Source organism: Pan paniscus, chromosome 3 (genome assembly GCF_029289425.2).
Source record: "Pan paniscus chromosome 3, NHGRI_mPanPan1-v2.0_pri, whole genome shotgun sequence".
In the NCBI taxonomy this organism is placed as follows: Eukaryota; Metazoa; Chordata; class Mammalia; order Primates; family Hominidae; genus Pan; species Pan paniscus.
Window position 1 is genome coordinate 75,115,320 of NC_073252.2, and position 21,966 is coordinate 75,137,285.

General features: G+C 43.5%; 1 protein-coding gene across 8 annotated transcripts in view; it reads right to left on the minus strand.

Moving 5' to 3' along the window:
• KIT (KIT proto-oncogene, receptor tyrosine kinase) overlaps positions 1 to 21,656 on the minus strand; it is an 82,806-nt gene extending 61,150 nt beyond the window's left edge. For 6 of the 8 annotated variants that reach the window (XM_055111549.2, XM_008954180.4, XM_055111551.2 and 3 more), the window contains exon 1: positions 21,464 to 21,647. In XM_055111549.2, the coding sequence (XP_054967524.2) occupies positions 21,464 to 21,530 (67 nt within the window). In that variant the 5' untranslated portion in view covers positions 21,531 to 21,647. Of the gene's footprint in view, positions 1 to 21,463 lie in introns of all 8 variants that reach the window. The other 2 variants (XM_003806470.4, XM_024928662.4) reach the window with 2 other exon arrangements.
• Positions 21,657 to 21,966: the final 310 nt, after the last annotated feature.

Genomic DNA, 21,966 nt, shown 5'->3' on the forward strand with positions numbered 1-21,966 from the left:
CACACTGAACAGACAGGACATTTTTCCTTCTATTTCCACTTTCAAAAATGTCACTTTATAGCCATAGGGATGGTTTATACCAAAGGAAGTAAAAACAAATTATTAATAAGAAAAACAAGTTTTATCTGAGGCCATTGCTAGAAAAAAGGTTACTGCCCTTGATAATTGTTCTGCAGATAGACTTCAATTATCAGCAGCAGAACAGTTCACCTACAGCTCCGGATAACAAGCAGAGGCAAATCTCCTTTCTCCCCTCTCTGGAGTTGGTAGAAACATTCAGGGAGCCCCTTTTCACTTGCCTTTGTGTTACCCTGCCATAGAGGAGGATCTGTTTTTTAAGTGCTAGAGAGAGCCAATTTCCAGGAAGGCAGTGCATGTGTTTTAGAATATGAGTTTAATTTAAAGGGCTCACAAGTGAGCAGCTCACAGTGTCACTCCTTGGAGCAGGGCCCTCAGCTCTAGAGGGACAAGGTAAAGGGTGCACTTGGGTGGAGGCAGAGGAACTCACCCTGGGTGGCCTCGGTGTTTCTCATAGAATAATACAAGGCTGTCTCCTTCAGTGAGTCTTCAAGGGGGCACAGCAAAGGTGGGGGAGGGGGTCATGTTAGCAACTTACTCTCAAATGGTTCAGAAAAAAATATGTATATAAAACAAAATACATGTGGCAAAATGTTAACAACTGGTGTACTGGAGTTCTCTGTACTAATCTTGCAATTTTCCTGTAAGTTTGAAATTATTTCCAAAAAAGGAGCTTTAAAACAAAAAGTGGGTCCAGCTTTGTAACTTTACTCAGCAATATTGGAAAGTCTAGAAGGAGGATCAGACACTGGAAATTAAGGTGCTTCTCTGAGCTTGGGTGAGCAGATGAAAACAAGAGGAATATTATGAAAACAGGTGTGGGTTTTGGAGTCAGACATGCATGGATTGCAATGTGAGACTTTGGGAAAACTCATTTGACCTCTACAAACTTCAGTTTTGACATCTATAGGGGTAAAATAGGTCAGAATCTCCACCTTCAAATCCTTTAAATGCTTTATACTCAAATAAAATGGTCCTGTGGTTACTACTACTATAATTACTGCACTTGACAGCAAGAAGAGAAGAGAAGGGGGTAAGGCAACGTGAAGGAGCAGGGAGACAGCCTCACAGGGATTGGGGGAGGGAGAGAAGGAAGGAAGGAAGGAAGGAAGGAAGGAAGGAAGGAAGGAAGGAAGGAAGGAAGGAAGGAAGGAGCGAGCGAGCCAGCCATGGAATGCATTGAAGCTATGAAGAAAAATGGCAGCTGATGAAGATAAAGGAAACAGACAACATAGGTTATCAAAGCACAAAATTATAGTTCTTCCTGCTATCAACACTCCTGGCAGATGGTAGCTACAGTATTCTGACAGTGAGTGAGGAATTGTGTTTATAATTTTTCCCAAATTAACTGTTTTATTACATTCACTTAATCTAGTAGACGTTTACAATAGGTATAAGAGAATATGTTGAGCCTCAAATGTAAAAAACAAAAACCACACAACAATCAATCAACGTGCAAATAAAATAGTGAACAGATTACCAGTTCCTCTATCAAAAGCAAGATTCCCATTAAGCACGTCAGCCTCTTTACCCTCTAGGTCTTGAAACCCCAATCTTTCACAAAACATGAGCCCTCATTCTCAATATATGTATTTTTATAAGCTATTGTCAAGCTTTCTATTAAATCAGCAAGGCTGAGTTTCTTATTTTAGACAAATGTCCCAATGTTGCGCAGCTGTTGCTTCTGAAGGGCAACTTCCATGCCTTTACCTTCTAGAATAGGAATAAAAAACACTGGCTTCAACCAGGCCAAAGTAAATTGACTAAAAGGCAAAGGAGTGCATATCTTCTAACAAATAGATTTGGAAGTGGGTGGGAAGAAACACAACCCAACAACCCACAACCCCCAGCCTGCCATCAACTTCTGTGACAGAAGGAGGCAGTGTTTCTTGGAAGCCCCGAGGAAAGAGGAGGCAAGAGTCATTTTCCCTGAAAACCTTCCGGGGCCACCTTTACTCCAGGCTGCTGACTTCTGACCCATGTATTATGAATGTCTGCAAAAGCAAAGGAGTTCTTCCTTCCCCATATCCCTGAAATACTGATACTCAAGAATTTCTCTCTGGTGTCCCACAGGGCAGACCCCAAGTTAGAACCAAGTTATGAAATTTCGCTGCCACAGTGCCAGGGACCTGCCTTTCCCATAGTAGAATGAGATGGTGGTGGCAAATGTTCCTGGGACGAGGGTGGGGATGAGAGTGGGGATGGGGGTGGGAGGGATGGAGGGGTCTAAAGCTCAGGTGACACCTCAATCAAAATGTAATATATTAACCAGCCCGTATGTCCTAACAACAAAGATGAGGACTGCTCCACCATTCATTCATCCAATAATAAAGCTTGCTGTGTGCTGGGCCCTTGGGACAGTCAAGAGGGCAAGAATTCCCCACCCCTCACCCATAGAGTTTATATTTAACTCCACATCAGCAATAAACCAATAATTATACAATTAGGTAATTACAATGTGATAAGTTCGAACAAGCACGCTGTACAATGAGGGCTGATCTGACCTACCCTGGGAGGTCAGAGAAGATTGCAAAGGACGGGTGGGAGCTGGGCTGTGAAGTGCACTAGGAGGCCAGGGAGAAGCATGAGGCCCCTGGCAGTGGACAGAAGGGCAGCTCCTGCAGAGGCCACAGATGGGTGGATAGGAGCTGGACACCTTTGGGGGTGCAGCGTGCACTCACAGCCAACAATGAGGCAAGTGCTGTGTGCAAAATGGAGATCAAAACGAGATACTGGAGGCTTGAAAGGGATCTACGGAGACAGACTTTATTCCAAGAGCACTGGGCAGTCTCTGAAAGGTTTTAATCAGGGTAGGACACAATCGTATTTGTCCTCTGAAAATACCACTCTTCCCCTGCTCCCTCCACCCACGCAGGTTTCTCGAAGCCTCTACTGCAGCACTGTCCCATGGTACTCCAATTGTCTGTTTTCCTGTCTGGACTAACCGAAACTCATATCTATCTTTCTTAGTCTGACACAAGGAGAACTCAGAATTGCACCCTGGTCTGACGTTCTGACATTAAGAGAATTGAAGAATCCACGAGGGCTTTAACCTTTTAACTAGCACAGCCTGACAGCTGTGACAAAGCCCAGTAATTTTTACACTCAAGGCCAGTGGTTCTCAAACTTTCGCCTGCAGCAGAATCACCTGGAGAGCTTGTTAAAACAGATGGCTGGGCCCTGCTCTCAAGAGTTTCCAACTCAGCGGGTTCCCGGGTGGGGGCGGAGAGTTTGCATTTCTAACAAGTCCCAGGTGATCCTGATGCTGCTGGTCCAGACCACACTCGGGAACCCAGCTACCAGAAGAAACTCAGGGCATTAGCGCAGCAAACAATTTTACCAGGATCTGTATCTTGGAACTCAAAGCAAACCTGCAAAAACAGATTTTCTTGAGTGAGCAAATCTGCCTGGCTTTTACACCTAGAAATCGGCCTAGCACTGGGTCCCCCTGACAAGCTTTGGCAGCCAGTCGGGCACAGATTTCTCGAATCACCAAGCTTTAGAAGTGGGAAATGTTGCAGAATTCTCCAGTCACAGCTACGGGACTCCAGAATAGTGACACCGGGTGGCAAATACAACTTCTGCAGCACATCAGACCTCAATCTGGTGCACTACATCCGAGAGCCCGGAGCCCACATCCACAGCCCATACTAATCCAGTGAGATCCTCTGAGCTGCCATTTGTAGTGAGTGAAAAACAGCAAATATCCTCCTTGGACAGTCTGTGTTCTTCCACACAGCCCTATGAAATACCAGATATTTCTTGGTGAGTAGTCAGATACCATTCACCAATTTTCTAAATTGCTAATCAGATAATTGCTGCAATAGTTAATTCTGCAGCCATTCTACATTTGAATAAGCAAAACAGAAAATAATTAGGCCAAAACAATCACATTGGTTTAAAAGCACACTAATGGACAAAATTGGTTTATTCAAATTTGTTTCAACATTCATCAGAACGCTTGCTGGTCAATTTGCTTAATGAGTATTCACTTTTCCCTTAATTTTTCTTGGGTGACATTCACTTAGAGCAATACATTAAGCCTGTTTCCCTTTGCAAAGAATTCTTAACAACCAGCCCTGTGTTTGAAATGACTTCTTCTCAATCTTTTTGTGGAAAACAAGAGGAAATGTCTAAAAACAATCTTGCTCTATCTTCCAGAATTTAAATAACAAAAGTTTCCAGTATGTCTATTGAGAAATCTGTCCTTATTCTTTATATGGCTTTAGGATAATGGCCATTCCCAAAAGCAGAGGGGTAAGAGGTCAATTCTAAAATTGTAACCTTTTAGTAGGTAATTTAAATCAATGGCCAATTGGAGGAAAACTCAGGTTGGAGGAAGGAAATTTAGTATTTCTGGAAATCTAAATTAATATCATGTCAATCCCTAGCAGCATTTTTTCCAGAAATGATTATAATTAGAGATATGCAAATTTTTCAGTGGGGGAAAAAAATCAGAGAAAAATACACCTAATTAAGAAATGCTGTTATCTTTATTAGATGATATTAAGTATAAATGTGATTTAATACTTTTAGAACTGTAAAATAGCACTCTCTCCTTCAGAACTCAAGGAATCTCACACCAAACAAATAATGACAAAAGCATGTCAGTTCTTATAAATTTTTCTCAGAAATAACAGCTCAGCAGTGAGTTTCCTGGCACTCGGATGATTTCAGCCACTATATTTTCTCATAAACAATAAGCTTAGAAAGCTAATGTTAGGTAGGCCATACAGTGTTCATTTCCATAGTAATCAGTTTTCAGATAGTTACAAATTTTTAATAACTTATTTTGGAAGCAAAGCATTTTGAAAAACAGCTACACCTCTGAGTTGAGATTTCAAGACAGGACTTTAGTCCAGATTTCGTTGACCCAAAGGTTGCCAAATTTTATGTTAAAATGTCAATATAGATTCTGGGAAGATGGTGGTGGCAGCATAATTATTGACTCTCCCCAACCATAAAAACTGACAGAGAGCAGACTCAAAAACCATGGACAACATCCACAACAACTCTAGATGACAAACTACCATCAGCTACAGGAACCACTATCAGGCACTCACTGGAAAGCTCAGAGGGTCATCCTGAGAGTAGACAGAGAAAAAAGTTCCAGTTTAATTAGTGAGTGCGGAGAGGGCTGTGCCACCTGTATGTCCAATGTGCCAGAATGTTCTGGAGTGGGAGGGGTCTGATTCCTATGAATTAGCAAGCCAAGGCAAAGCCCCACACTGGGGAGAAGCTGCTGGGGATGAGATCTAAGATGAGGAAATAGGGGCAAAGGTAAGGGAAAGTCTGGGCAGGTGAGCAGTGTGGGTAGGGACAAAAAAAAAAGTCTTAGGATATAGGAAAGTAGAGTTCATATTTTTATTACCACTTTATGAAAACAACTATGAGGCCGGGCACGGTGGCTCATGCCTGTAATCCTAGCACTTTGGGAGGCCAAGGCGGCTGAATTGCCTGAGCTCAGGAGTTCAAGACCAGACTGGCCAACATGGTGAAACCCCGTCTCTACTAAAAATACAAAAAATTAGCTGGGCGTGGTGGCACATGCCTATAATCCCAGCTACTCGGGAGGCTGAGGCACGAGAATCACTTGAACCAGGGAGGCAGAGCAAGACTCTGTCTCAAAAATAAAATAAAATAAAATGAAAACAACTAAGAGAGTCTCCTAAATCTCTGATGCTAGGAAATCTACACTGGCCCTCCTAAAAGTATAGGAAAACTCAGTTAACAACAGAAAAGAATCCAGTTGAATTCCATATAGTTATTTTTAAAGAAAAACTAAGGAGCAGAATGACATCCATCGTGTAAACAATAAAATCATGCCAGAAGGGCACAAAGGAAAGCTATGACCTAATATTTCAGAAGGAGCCAAGAGAAATTAACTAAATGAAAAAAGCTATGAAGAACAGCATAAATCAGAATTTTTAAAACTCAGAAATGAGTTGATTGAAGAAAATTAGAAAATTAAAATTTAAAAATGGAGGCAAAAGAACTAAGAATTAAAAATAAAGAAAATAATCATTTCAGAAATGACAGGTAAAGACAACACGAGAGCAAATAAAAATGAACAGTGTCTTAAATGAACCAGAAGATGGAAAGGAGGAAAATTTTTCAATTCAAATGAATTATGACGTGGTTAAAAGGATTTGAGAGAAAGTGGCAGATACAGAATACAGGCTAAGAAGGTCTAACATGAATAATGGGAGTTCCTAAAGCCAACAAAGATCAGAACAAATGGTAAATGAAATCTTTATTGGAGAGGAAATAAAAAAGAACTCTTAAAATTACACATTAAAGCAGCAAGCACATTGTGTGTATGGAAAAAAAAAATCAACCTACAGCAGCCAATACTATAAAACTAACTAGTGGACTTTAAAGAATAAAGGTGGAGAAACATTCCTTTGGGTATCTAGGCAAACATACCAAGTTAAATTTGAGGGATAGAAAATAAGATTATCATCAGATTTTGACGCCACTTTATGGCAAAATGCAATACAGTAAAATAATAAAGGTATCCAAGCAAAGATAAGATGGGCCAGCAATTTTATACTAGCCAATCTGACCTTTAAATATACAGACTACACACTCGCCGTTGTGGACATATAATTCAGGAACTACTTCCCATAAGGCATCTATTAGAGGGTGCGTTTCAGAAAACCAAAATGCCAGGAAAGCCATGATATAAAGACTGGCCGCCAGCATTAAACAGATATTTACCTGTACAGCTAAGACTAAATGATGGTAACAAGGGAGATAGCAGAGTATATAATTGCTGTATGCTCTGAAAAATGAGTATAGCCATCAGAAAAATGGGGAATAGGTGAAGTTCCGAAAAGTAGAATATGCTTGCTGATTGCCTTTTAGATATTAACTGGAAGTAAAAGAATATTACTTCCAATCCCCAGCTCAGGAGAGTAAAGAGAGAGCAAAGAACAAACGCTGGCTAATTTAAATATTATGGTAGCAACAATGGAAAATAGTCCCCCAAAAAACAGCAGACAAGGGTATTATAGAAAGGTATCAGTCTGAAGGCAACCATTAAAACCAAAAATACAAATCTAACAAAAAATATGAATCTTCACAAATACCCAAAGGTACACCAAAAAGAGAAAGCAGAACAAGAGAACACACCACTTACACAGTACCCTCATTAAAAAAAAAACCAAACTGAATATGATCAAACGTCTAAGTCACCAATTTACAGGAAATATTCAAAATGGTACAGGTGAAGAGACCAAGTAATGCAATCAGAATGAAAAGCTGCACAGGACAACTGCAGTTTCCTTAACAAAAACGGGGCTAACACCTACAGAGAAGAAATGACTTAAAGGACATATCAACCAATTACAATGTGTAGATCTTGTTTGCTTTCTTTTAAATGTACATACATTTGTTTATATTTTTATTTATCTTCAATAGGAAAATGTGAATACTATTCAATGACATTATGTAATTATATTTATTTGGAAGTGTTTGACATTGGCATCATCATTATGTTCAGAAAAGAAGGTCTTTGTAGTTTAGGACTACATACTGAAAATATTTATAGATGAAATTCTATGATGCTTGAGACATGCTTCCCAATAATGGGAAGATAAAGTGGGTAGAGGCCGTATTGGTAAGTGTTGAAGCTAGATGGTTATATGAGGGTTCATTACACTATCCTATTTGAAATGTTGCCATAAATAAAAATATACTTTTTTTTAAAGTTCAGTTCTTTCATATTGAAAAATGGCTGCTAACACATTTTCAAACAAGCCAGGGAATCCTCTAGAAGTCATAGACTCCTTACTGCTTTTTTAACCCTTCCCTAGTCAACTAATAAATTTAAATAGGGTTTACTTAAATGTAGACCCTGAAATTCTCACCCAAAACAATAGCTGCTAACCAGTGATAATTACTGTAAATAAAAGGAATTGTGAAACCTGGAGCAAATATATTTAAGCAGCTGAGTTCATAATTAGTTAAGCAGCCACCTATAGACCTAATGCTGCTAATTTCATTGAAATTGTCAACTGACACCCAGACAAGCACCTCAAGATTCCTCCTTAATACCTTCAACCAAGGCTATGGTCACTAGGGATGCCTTCCTGCCCATATTCCAAGAGGGTACCACTTTTTATCCCCAGACAGCCTTTATCTTGGATTCCTTCTCGAGAACCAGAACAATACCATCTGCAGCAAGAGTCCTACTCCAGTGCCCAAGAATTGATGGAGAAGGAACTTTCCCATCCTGAGGAATGCAATGGTGTCAGTTCTCAATTTGAGGCGTCCTTCATTTGAAACTGGAGAGCTTATCATTTCATGGAACTGTGAAAGGCCACTCTAAAGTGAAAACACAAAAAGCCGGATGAAGTCACCCTGTCACCTCTCTGCTGGCACCTCACCCAGGCCAGCTACAGTAACAAGAGCATTGAAACTTGACATGCAGTAGGGCTGATGGTGGCTAAATGGTACCGTGTCAAACAGACCGACAGTTATTACAACAGTTATTATTAAAACTGAAGTCTGTCATATTTTTTTCCCCAGGGAAAACCTTTGTTTTTATATTTAGGTTTGATGAATGAACAGCCATGCAGAAATGTGATTGGACACAAAGGATCTGGCCTAACAGTGATGGACGGAGTGGGGAAACTCAGCAAGGCCGCTCTGTACAATTCCCCTTCCCCTGGGGATGGGGCAGGACCCCTCAGGAATGAGGGTCTTCCAGGAAGAAGGGAGAGTGAACTTGCTAGGTTTTATGACTGGCTTTGGGAGAGAGGAGTTCTAGTTTCTATGACCTGCCTTGGGGAAAAAGAATTCTGGTTTCTGTGACTCACTTTGCGGGAGAAAAGGGAGCAGGAACCAGGAGGAAAGAACAGAGACCTGGCTTCTGAGGCTTTCCAGTCTCCTCTCGGTCAGAGTAGTTCGCACGCCAAGGTGCCATACTTTGGGGTTTAATGAGCCCTGACAGCAGGTCCTTGCAGTTTTCACAGGCAACTTGTGATCCAAGTAATTAGCTTTCAGTCCCCCAATTTCACAGGACTTTATAGCAAAGCCTGGCTGAAATGGCCAAGTGTTAGAAGAACCTCTTTAAAGCTGAAATTCATCAAGTTCTTCAGCTGAGGGCCTAAGAATCCCAGGTGTAAGGTTAGCAAGAGTTAGGAGTTCGGTCATATTTTAAGAAAAACATGAATGAATTTTAAAAAGAGGGGCAGAATCTCCAGTCCTTGGAGAGATACCAAAGAGCATCTAGCCTGGACCCTGAAACATCTCTCTCAGCTGTGAAAGAGCACTGCCGCACATTCCAGAACAAACAGTTCCAAACCTGCAGACTAAAGCACATTAAAGGCTCCAAAGGTCCTGAAAGTGAAGACACCTATCACTAGTCAATCCTCTTGGGTAAATCCTCCATCAAAAACACCTGTTGAATCAAGAGGCCTGCTGCTCTGAAGTTACAGAAACTGGGGCAGGGACATGACGGGATGGAGCTGGTGCTCAGCCCTCTGGAGGGCAGCACTGGTGGCAGGTAGTGAAAAGCACCTCACAAAGCTTCCCTGACTCCACTCCTGCCCATCTCCCCCAGCCCCTGAATCTCCTTTTCCTGTTGTTCTAGTTGCTTTCTTTGGCTTTCCTTTTTTGAACTGGTACCCTCTGACCCTCTGCATCACCTTTCTTTTCTCTTTCTTCCTTAACTAACCATAATATGGAACTAAAATAAGTCTAAATTAAACTGCTTTCTATGACAGCCCCTCAAATTACATCTTTTTTTTTTTTTTTTTTCCTTCTGGACTCCTGGACTTTTCTCTCTCCTGGAGAGAAAAATAATTCACTAAAACATAAGCCCCAAGAGAGGACAAAGACTTTTGCCTGGTATGTTCACTGCCACACCTCCGATGCTTCAATAATTATTTGTGAATAAATCTATGGATTTCTGGTATAAGGGCAAATTAAAGACACAGAAGGGATCAAAAGAATGAAGAATAAAGCTGTAATGTTAAGTACCCCTGCTGTACCGCCAGAGCTGGTGTTCCCAGTGGCCAGTATGGCGCAAAGCCACTAGACCCCGTGGGGGACCCACCTCACTCGCAGGCACACACAGTGCTCTGGGCCAGACTCTTTGAAAGGCAGTGGTTCTGAAACCAAGATGATCGTGTTAAATAATATCCCTTGAAAATGCTGGAATGTAAATTGGGCAACACATTCAGATCTACTAAAAAAACTCACAAACCCTTCTACATATGCTGGTTTATTTTAAAAAAGCAAGGGGGGGGTCCTCTTTTATCAAAGTGATGCTTTTTGGTGCGGCTAAAAATGTATATACTATTTCCCAGCAGCACATATACAGACTATACTAAAATAAGTAGAGAAACATTGAAACATTCCAATTAAGTATTTTCATTAGCTATCCTAACATATTTTAGGTTAAGAATCCTGGCTTGATTTAACAATGACAAAAAAATCTAAAAACCAGTCCTTGTGGTGTTTTATCAGCCAAATAAATATCAACCATTTCTTAAATGGAAAATCTTTCTAAGGTACCTTCTTTCAACATCAGCCATTAAAAAGAAAGTCTGCATTGTGAAAGTTGGGATGGAATTGCATTTAAAATACTTTATAAGCCAAAATTTATATCCTTTGAAAAGTACCTGTACTATCTTTACTTCAGTCTTTCCAAGTAGAATTCTCAAGATCTTTTTAACATAGTCTTGTTTTATTTTTAAGTATGCACTAGCCAAGTAGAATAACAGACAGCCAACGTCTCCTGCCACCTTTCACACTTCTAAAATCTCCAGTAAATAGTTTCCCCAGAAGCCAATTGAATCCTGTTCTAGAAATACTTCTTTTCCAATAAAAAGAGATACATTAACTTCCAGAGCTCTTTGTGATAATGCTCTCCTTTGTTCTAACTCTGTCAACTAATTCCTCTGCTTAAGAACCTGCATAGGCCATTATATTTAAATTACCGGGAGTCCTGGCCATTGTTTGGAATTTTCTAACACCCTCTGAAATGTTCTAACACCCTCTGAAATGAGTTACCTGGGGTAAACCCAAATGAAGGTGGATATTTTGCCTCACTAAGCAATTTAAAATACAAGGTAAAGGAGAACCGTTTCACCTTTTTCATTTTCCCTCTTATCTTTTTTCTACTTGGTCAAGAATGAGGCATTCACTACTGGCAAGTGCTATCAGACACGCCTCTTCCTTAAGTGACAGAGTTCTGCCCACCACAAACAGCCACCTCCTCCTCCCTCCGAAGACTCCCTGGGTTGGGGAGGGCAGCCACCAGTGTGCCCCTAATAGCTTTCTAAAACAGGACTGGGGGGGATCCAGGGAAGAATCTCAAGATGTTCCAAACCACACAGGCCCCTTATCAAGGTTTGCAGGCTTGTTTGTTGCTATCTTTGCTTCAATGAACAAACTGACATAAACAAGGTATATTATTTTGCTAAATATTTAAAATATGTTAATAAGCAAATGAAAGGTCATCTACTGCCACAATCAGAAGTTGAGCCCACAAAATCTCTAATCTTGGCTAGGAGTGGGGAAGGTCGGTAGGGAGAAGGGAGCAGAATTAGCCTTGGACTTAAAAACAACTCAAAATACATATCCATACTGGATGTGCATTGAACATACAACACAGGTAATACATGCAAAAGTGATATCCATACTTTTCCATTTTTAAAAGTTATTTCTCTGAATAGGCAACTACTTAGCCAGATTACATTTACAAAAATCTCATCACATATAGCACTGCAGGAAAGACTTCAATTATTGAAGAATAAAAATCCAGGTGCCCTAAAAATTATCCCATCTCATCTTCCGCTACTCTCTACAGACGTTCTGTCGGCGGGAGCAGAGCCTTCCGGCTAACTCTAACCTTTGCTTTTCCTCTTCACATCTTGACCAAATTCCACCCCACTCTTTTAAGATTTAATTCAGGCCCCTATCTTCCTTTCAATTGGCCATTCAAGAAGTGATGCCTACGTCCTCCAAACCAATGGTAATGAATAGGACTGGAATTGTTAACTTAAATCTTATTACAAATCCTGTAACATTGGCGCCTACCCAGGACCATCTTCCTATAGGTCCTAGGCTCCTTAAAGGCAAGGATCTCATCTTAGACTCATCAATTTCAAAGTGACAGGTATTAATAAAATGTTATCAACCAGTAGCTGCTGAATTGCAATGTCATTTCTACCACCTTCCCCACTGGACCATGGGCTGATCTCAAACGTGCCACTGAGCCATGACCACAAAATGACCAGAGGGAAAGGACAGATGGAAAGGGTAGTCAGAGTGGTGGGTAACCAATCCATCCCTGAGTAATCAAGAGAAAAGGACTTTGGGAGCCGTCCTTCATCCTTACAGACTTTCTGCCTACATGCTGCGTTATAGCACAGCGATTCTTAGGGTAGGGCTAAATGATTGATTATGGATTTCTCTAGACCTTGAGCTTCCTTTATTTGTCTTACTTTGACACTCAGTTTAAGCTACCACACCGTACAATTTCTTCTGTGTTTAGATCCCGCCACACCTAACAGATCAATAACCCATTTTTAGGCTGTGGGTTCTTTACTTGCTGTTATCAATATAGCCAAAATTGTGACTATAGTAGTGGATTATGTTAGAGTCTATTCAGCATTTATGAGAAACTCTGCCCCACAGCCAAGGCAGTGAGGAAAGAAAAACAGTTGGTTATTTTCCCATTTCTGAATTATTCCCAAACGATTTCAGGCAGGCCCTTAAAGGGCCATCAAACCAACTGAGTTGGGGAGGACCTAAGAACCATTTCAAAATGACAATTACTTGGTTTTCTTCACAGCTCCAGCAAAGGCCCTATAACTGAATAAAGTCTCTGCCAACCCTTCTAATGAAAGAATTTTCCCTTAAAAAAAAAAAATTGCTGGGTGCAAGGGCTCACGCCTGTAATCCCAGCACTTTGGGAGGCCGAGGTGGGTGGATCACGAGGTCAAGAGATCAAGACCATCCTGGCCAACATGGTGAAACCCCGTCTCTACTAAAAATACAAAAATTAGCTGGGCATGGTGGCGTGCGCCTGTAGTCCCAGCTACTCAGGAGGCTGAGGCAGGAGAATCTCTTGAACCCGGGAGGTGGAGGCTGCAGTGAGCGGAGATCACACCACTGCACTCCAGCCTGGCGACAGAGCGAGACTCTGTCTCAAAACAAAACAAAACAAAAAACCAAAAAAAAACAAAAAAATTTTCAATTTCCTTCTGGGGCAATTTAAATGACTCTCATTTTGTTCTACTTTTCACTCACACACTAAAAATATTTGAAGACTGTCATTCACTAAACCTTCCCTCACCTTATCTTCTCCAGGCTTAATAAATCTAATTTCTTTAAGTTGCTTTCAAAGGACCTATTTCCCAAAGCTTTCATCAATTCTATGTCCTCCTCTATACCCAATATGGCCATTTTATTCTGAGAAAAACAAAAAACATACCTTAAACATGGCCTAATGCAGAGAAGAATACAGGATTCTCTTCCTAGTATACACTCCTTTTCATGAAAACTTACTTTTCACCATAAGACTGGTTCACAGTTAACACACCATTCTTTATAATCCCCAATGCTACCATAATATTATAGAGCCATGTTTTGTGACTTTGGAGTTCAGTTTTATTTCTTACAGGGACCTGACCCTAAGATTTCATTGACGTCTTCCCTCCATGTCTGTGAAATTGAGTTTCAAGAAAATGCAGCTCACAAATAATCAATGAATAAACACAGCAGAGTCCAACATCATATTCTCTCCCTCAAATAGGCCACCCCTCCTCTTGGCTTTATTTCCACTAATTCCATAGTATCAACAATACTCCCAGTTACCTACACCCATGATAATTCCAGTTCTCCTTCCCCTCAATCTCATCAGTGCCTGACACACAGAAGGTGCCCATAAATACGACGAATGAGAGAAGACCTGCACCTTTATCCTCCTCGTGTCTCTTAAGGGTGCTTTCTTTCCAAAGCATGTACCCTAATACCCAGGTCCACTACCCCTTCACTCAGAGATAATCTAAAGAGCCCATCTCCTGCCCAGCTCCCCACCACGTAGCTCGCAGCCATGAGTTTAACCCTCCTAAATAGTCTCCACAAAAAATCTCCCTTAGATACTTATATGCAAATGTTCATTACAGCATTGTTTGCAACCCAAATGTCCATCAAAGGAGGAACAGGTAAACAGAATGTGGTCTATACATACAATGGAATATTTTTCAGTCTTAAAAAGGAAGAAAATTCTGACTTATACTACAACAGGGGTGAACCTTGAGGATGTTATGGTATGTGAAATAAACCAGTCAAAAAACAGACAAATTCAGTATGGTTCTGCATTTGCGAGGTACCTGGAATAGTCAAATTCAGAGACAGAAAGTAGAATGGTGGTTGCCAGAAGCTGGGGGAAGGAGAGGGGAGCTGCTCTTCAATGGGTATAGAATTTCAGTTTTGCAAGATGAAAGTGTTCAACAGTATGAATGTACTTAACACTATTGAAATATACATTTAAAGATGATTAAGATAGTAAATTTCATTTTATGTATGTTTTACTATTAAAAAAAAAACAGGCCAGGTGTGGTGGCTTACACCTGTAACCCCTGCATTTTGGGAGGCTGAGGCTGGGGGATCGCTTGAGCTCATAAGTTCGAGACTATTCTCTACGAAATAAAAAATAAAAAAATTAGCCGGTGTGGTGGCACACACCTGGGGTCCCAGCTACTCAGGAGGCTGAGATGAGAGGATCACTTGAGTTCAGGAGGTGGAGGCTGCGGTGAACTATGATCGTGCCACTGCACTCCAGCCTGGCAACAGAGCAAGACCCTGTCTCATAAATAAATAAATAAATAAATAAATAAATAAATAAATAAATAATAAAAACAGACTCTCCCTTAGTGTTGGTTGCCCACAGCAAGGGAGTGTCCAAGTTTTAAGGCAGGGCTTGGCCTCTCGCTTCGTCAGACTATTGGAACAGGCTGGGGAGTATGTCTAATTGGACAGAATGGTGGAACAGGCAGCCCTGGACTAGTACGCAAAGCCTGGGGGGCCACTCCTGGGTCAAGTCCACCTTAGCCTTGACTTCAAAGCATTCTTCATAACCGAGACCAAACTCAGCACTAAATACACATTCCCTCCATGCTCCTTGAGGCTAGTAGGAGGAGTCTTACCTTCCCAGCCAATTCCCTACCCCCAGCCATCATACCAATAGAAAGGTTTGATAATCCTGAAGTAAGATCCTAATGCCTTGTTCCATGTACTGTAGTTTTTTTCAGCTGAAGCCACAACTACACTGCCCTCTTCCTTTAAGGTTCAGAAATTAATCTCAAATATTATCTCCTATGTGGATGCTTTTACTGATTCCTGATCTCTATTACCTGCCCATCAAGATTTAAGCTCATCTCCTTGAAAATCCTGCCCAGAGCACTTTACACTTAAGACAACCAAATTCTACTTCGAATCAGGGGCTGTGCTCTTGCCCTGGCCCTCCTCCGCCCCCAGCCTGTAACGTAGGACCAAGGCATGCGGATTGATAAGCCTTTGTTAAACTGAATCCAAAATGTTTACTGACCATTTATTATGTTCAAAGCTTAGTCTAAAGTGCTGGAGAATAGAAAAGATGTTAAACTAATACTTACTGAACACTAACCGCTGTGTCTAGCCTGGGGCAATGGACAAGTTCAGCTTGGTCCTTGAACTCCTAGTGAAAGCAGTCATGGAAAAGCTCCTTGACTGCTTTCATGGACCCTAGGTGAACTACATGTACTTATTCACCTATAGAAAATGGCCATTTGCAGACATTCCCCCAACCTAAACTCTTATCAAGAAATTTGTATCGCTTTTGGTGGAAAGTAACCCAAGAATACGGCTAAACAAAGAGCCAAGCAGATAAACATGCATTACCACTAATTGTGGTATATTAATTAAATGTAACAACTTCATCTTAAAACGAAAAAAAACCCACTCTAAATATCTGTTTACACATTTTCAATTTTTTTCTAAGAGGCAAAGCTGAAAGGGGAACATAAGAAAATCAGCCTGATAGTGGAGTCCACACACTTCCTCTATGCGGGGCACTATGCTAAGCATATTACATGCAGAATCTCATTTAATCCTCACAGGGGCCCTATGTCATCATCTCCATTTTACAGATGAGGAAATGAAGCTTAAGGAGAGGTTAAGTGTCTTGTCCCAGAGCACACAGCAGGGAAGAGGCAGAACTGGAATAAAAATCCAGGGTGTCAATTTCAGAGCCCAAGCTCGTAATTAACTGATGCCACATGTCCTGAATAATAATTTGGCTTAAACCTTAAATTTTGCAAAAATGTTGAAAACCTGTCAGAAAGGTATGCATGGGAAGATGTCTAACAAAAGTGTGTCATAACCAAAATGTAAGCATGAAAGCTAAAACATAAGATGAATGGGAAAAGTACCAGACACAAATGTTTATGTTGGAGAATCTTACAAGATGTGTAGTTTTTTTTTCCCCCAGAGAAAAAAAAAGTTGAAGATCTATTCAATCTCTAGGACTAGTGATTTCCTAACTCTTATCAAAAGCTAAATAAAACAAGACCAAAAAAATTAAAGTTTATTTTAAAAACTGTAGGCCAGGCATGGTGGCTCATGCCTGTAATCCTAGCACTTTGGGAGGCCGAGGCAGGTGGATCACCTGAGGTCAGGGGTTCGAGACCAGCCTGGCCAACATGGTGAAACCCCATCTCTACTAAAAGTACAAAAATTAGCCGAGCATGGTGGCGGGTGCCTGTAATCCCAGCTACTCAGGAGGCTGAGGCAGGAGAATCGCTTGAACCCAGGAGTTGGAGGTTGCAGTGAGACGAGATTGCGCTATTGCACTCCAGCCTGGGCAACAGGGCAAGATACTGTCTTTAAAACAAACAAAAAAAATGCCTTTCTAATCTTTAGGGCAATCATCTTAAAAGAGTAGGCATTATTCCCATTTTAGGGACAATAATAATTCCTGTTTTACAGATGATAATTATGGCTAACACATATTGAGCCTGTACTATGAGGCACCATTCTAAAAGTTTTACATGTAGCAACACATTTACTGGCACAGAGAGGTTAAGTAATCTGCCCAAAGTCACAGAGCTAATAAGTGGCAAAACTAGGATGGACAATGAAAGCTCAAAAAGGTTAAACAATTTGCTCTAAGGCCATCGAGCTGTCAGTCATGAAGCCATCAGACCAACACAAGGTAGGCGGCCTGTCTCCTCCCAATTGTCATCTGCCTGGTCCCAGGGGCATATTTGGATCCTGCACTCACCAGGGCCCAGTAGGGAATGCCTAAGGGATGGCAGGATAAAGCCCTAGAGCCTAATGCAACCTGAAGAGCACAGGCCTCATCTACAGGGGCCATGACCTTCAATTCTTAAAGAGGAGACAGAAATAGAGATCTTGATTTAAAAAAAATCTCTAGATTGTTTAATATCGCCTCAATGTTTTCTAAAAAGCATCATGTAGGCCAAAGAAAACATGTCTCCGCGGGCTATCAGATTACAACTGCTCTTTACTTATTAAGAGTCTTAGGTCAAAAGATGAGCTGTATGATCACGTCCAAAAAATGTCAGAAATCAGAGCTGCTGGGCCAAGCCGACTCAACTCAATTCCTCTCTATGACTCAACTCAATTCCTCTTTAAGTACAACAAAGATTTACACTGGATTTGCCTTCCAGGCAAACTTTTACCTCCTCTAACTCTTCCCCAGGCCTTCTTCAATCCGGACTTATAGCTGTGGCAATATCTATTCAAGTTACCAAAACTGCACATGAAATTTGCATATTTGGATTCCTGCAAATGTCATTCAATCTCAACTTTTAAAAGTTACCGCACATTAATACAGCAAAAGAAAGCACTTCCCACATCCTAGCCTGCCAACTCTTAAACTACATTCATTCTGAAGAAAAAGCTGCCACAGCCTTGACCACTACCTTGAAGGGGTCCCCACACTGCAGGCCAGCTCTGAGAATTCCGCTAGAGACACCGAGGTTCATTTCCTCGTGTCCTTCTTTAATCAGCTGGAAGAGACTTGAGGAAATGAGTCAAAACCCTAAGGGTAACTTCGAAGGGCTGTCAACAACAGCAGCAGAATTCATCAGCACCACAACACCTGTACATAAATGTGTTCCAAGGGAAGCCCGCAGAATACTTGGCACATTTCTGACGAGAATTTCTTTTGGGAGAAAAAACGGCTTTGGATGGTAGATTGTCGTTATTTCTCACCGTGCTATCCAGGGTAAATAGCCAATGGCATCAGCCATTATTGGGGGTGTTCTCTTTCACACCTATGCACAAGACCATTTTTGTGTTTTGGAGTGGGAGATGGATTTTTAACTGGCTTGCATCATCATTTTAGAAACAGCTTACCTTCATTTCTGAGGGACGCTAACTGGAATGAGACAGCTAACAACTAAGCCAGCATACCACAGGGTCAAATGCCTACAGCCCTTCCTCCAAGCTAAAATTTAATTAGTCCTTCCTCCACAAATACTCCGCTTTCATAAGACAAGCAATTCTAAATATTTTTCACCAAAATTGGGAAGGTAGTGACATTGGCCATCCTGTATTCCCAGAACTTCCAACAATCCCTGGCACATAGTAAAAACTCATTAAATATTTTTGAATGAGTCTTACAACAGATTCTGGTGAATCATGTGAATGGATATAGAGCTGGGCACATGCAGCCAATCTCATCAGGCTTCACCACTGATGATTTAGGGCTTATTCTTAGCCAGTTTCTCAAGCTGTAAAATGTTAGGGGTAATAATAGTACTACTTCCTAGGCTCATTGAGACTACTAGAAATAGGTAAAGCCCCAAGCAAAAGGCCTGGCACACAGTTTCCAACTGAAGAGCAACAACTATGTACACCACACATGTCATACGAAACTTAAGGCCCATAAGAAAGCATGCTATAAATGCACAGCATTACATGATTTACAGAGTCATCAGAAAAAAAATGGGAACGAGTGGGTGAAAAAACAGAATAGGGATAAATGAATTATCTGGGATCTCTTATTTCCAGCAGGATAATAATTTAGAGTGCCTTGTGTCCAGCTGCTGAGAATGACTCCAGCCTCACACCTGCAGGAACGAAACGGGGAAGGTATGATTCACTATTCCTTGCAGGTTCATCCTGTTAGGCACAGGAGCTGTAATACTGGGGGGGGCGGGGGCCCTCAAAGGGCAATGCAGAGGAATATATGGGAATTGAAGGGCAGTAAGCATAAGCCACAGCTCCTTGCTTCAGTCAGGGGCAGACCGGTCAGATGCACCCATACTCTATGACTTCCCCGTGAGCAGGAGAGGCAGAGGAATTTCAAAGAGGCAGACAGGGGCCAGGGGAATAGTTAAAAAGAGTGCTGAGTCTACACTCAGAACATTGGAGAATTCTGGACCCAAAGGATCCTTCATGATGCAGATGCCTCCTTGTACTCTGGAGGACACTGGGTTTCCCAGAATTTAAGCAACCTGCCCTAAGCAACCTGGCCAAGGGCACGCAGCCAAGAAATGGCAGAGAAACCGAGAACCCAGGGGACAGAGCAAGGCTTTGTCGTTACACCACACTGCCCCCCCAGGAGACAGACCTTAAAATTCCCTTTGCCAAAAATCTATTGGGGAGAAGAAAACCATTGATTCTTTTAATTTTTTAAAAGGGAGATATTCGATGTGGTCTTTCTAGTCTCCTACTAGGGTCTAGTTCACATAGCTTAACTGATATTAAAAAGGTCAAGGCACAAAAACATAAAGACCAGATGTGTTGTTTCAAGCTAGGTGATCAAATCCTCCAGGGAATCCGAACACTCCCTCGTGACCCCTGCTGACCCCTCCTGCTGCACAGGGGTCCAGATGCAAGGCCTCTCTGCCCCCCACAGGAAAGCCCTCACAATAGTTACAAGTCCAGGACGCTGCACACTGCGCCTGGAGACTTTATAGAGAAACTGACCGGTAGTCGACAGTCTCACAACCGTTCATTGTGCCGCTTCCTTTCAAGCGCTTGATTCCAGCTAAGACTCACTTTCTATCCTTACATCATCAGGGTAACCTTAAAGGTTTGTTTTAAAAAATGACCTGGGAGATAGCAGGGCTTCAGGGGTGAGCTGGGCGACCTGCACTCGCCCGCACCAGCGACACCTGGAAAAAAGGGAACGGGAGGCAGGAATCTGACCAAGGGGCTCCAGCAACCTGCAAATCCTTCACCTAAGACCCAGTTCCCGCGCGGATATACCTGGATTTCTGTTATAGCTTTAAGAACTGAGTAGGATTTGCAGAAAGTTCCACGCCATCTCCCACCCCACCCCCAGGCAGCCCTGAAGTATAGAAGTCCCGGGGGCGGGGAGGCGGGCGGTCACGAATCTCAAAAATTTCCGAAGAAAACAGGACCTGCGAATACAGGTCGCAGACACCGGGAACTAGGGGCTTTCAGAACCCGCCAGGCAGGCCGGGCACTCTGGCCGGCGTGCTAGGCGGTCGGAGTCAGGGAACGCAGAGTCCCAGCACGCTGTCCCTTGCCTTCCCGGAGCAGGCGGCAAACACAGCCTCCAGCCGCCCCGGGGCGCGCGGCAGGAATGAAACGGCGCCGCGGCAGAAAGGGGCGAGCACGGGATGTACGAAAGCAAAAAGTCTGCAACCTAGCGGCTGCTTTCCACACGCCCTGCCCAAGTTGTCCCTGTCGCCACCACCTCCAGGCTCGCGGGAGTCCGGCCCCACAACAGCCCCACGCCGCGCACTCCCAGCGCAAAAGCCTAACCCGGAGGCGGGGAAACGCCGCAGCCTTCGATTCGTCTCCACGGGTGGCGCCGCGAGCAGAGGCGGCAGCGGGTCGGTCCCCAGCTCTGGGCACAAAGAGCGCCTGCGGTTGGAAGGCAGCAGCCGCAGAGCAGAGAAAGGGCTAACTTTGCCCTCCGCGCGGCGGAGAACCTGCAGGCAGGTCCTCCCGGGCGCCGGTCACACACACGCAACTTTTAACAAAAGGAAGCTGCGGCCGCGCCTCGCACGGCAAGAGAAGGCGGTCGGTGCAAACCCCTGAGCCCCCCGCCTCCGCCCCCGGCGCAACGTCGGCACAAAAGCCACCCCAAACTCGCACGCAGCCTGCAGCCTCGCTCACGCCTAACCCCCTCTTGCTGTCCCCATTCCCGAAGAACCCCGGATTCGCGTCCCCCACCACCAGCAGCTGGGGTCTCCTCGCGCAGGTGAGCGAGGCAGGGCGCCGGAGAGTCCGAGGGCCACCTGGAGTCTCCCCGGAGGCTGGAACGCACGGGCACTGAGGGCCCGCAGTCCTCTCTCCGGATGCACCCTGGCGGGTATCACCCTCCCGGACACAGGCTTCGCCGAGTAGTCGCACGGTCGGGGTGCCAGCCGCGGTGTCCCACCTGTCTGGACGCGAAGCAGTAGGAGCAGAACGCAGAGAAAATCCCAGGCGCCGCGAGCGCCTCTCATCGCGGTAGCTGCGATGGGATCCGAGCTCTGGTCCACGTTCCAGCTCTCGCCCAAGTGCAGCGAGCGCGGCAAAGCCGAGCCCCGAGAGCCGCGAGCGCCGAGCAGCAGCCCCTCCTCCCAGCGCCCTCCTTCTGCGCGCCGGCCACGCCCCTCCTCGCCTCCCCTCCCTCGCGCCCGCCCGGGTCTCGCTTCTTCCCGGCGGCGTCTGGCCCCTGCTCTTTCGACGTGTTAATGCCGGGGGGCTGTGCCCGCCGGGAGGAGGAGGGCGCGCGCGCCCTCGCTCCCCGCTCTTGACTCCGGAGCCCCTTTCTCTCTCCACCTTTCCACCCCTGGGATGTGGACGGCCAGGCTGAGGCCGTTCCCGGACCAAGGAGGTGCTGCCCGCTCGCTTTGTGAAGCTGGGCACCACGCACACGTTAGGGCACGGGCCCGCCAC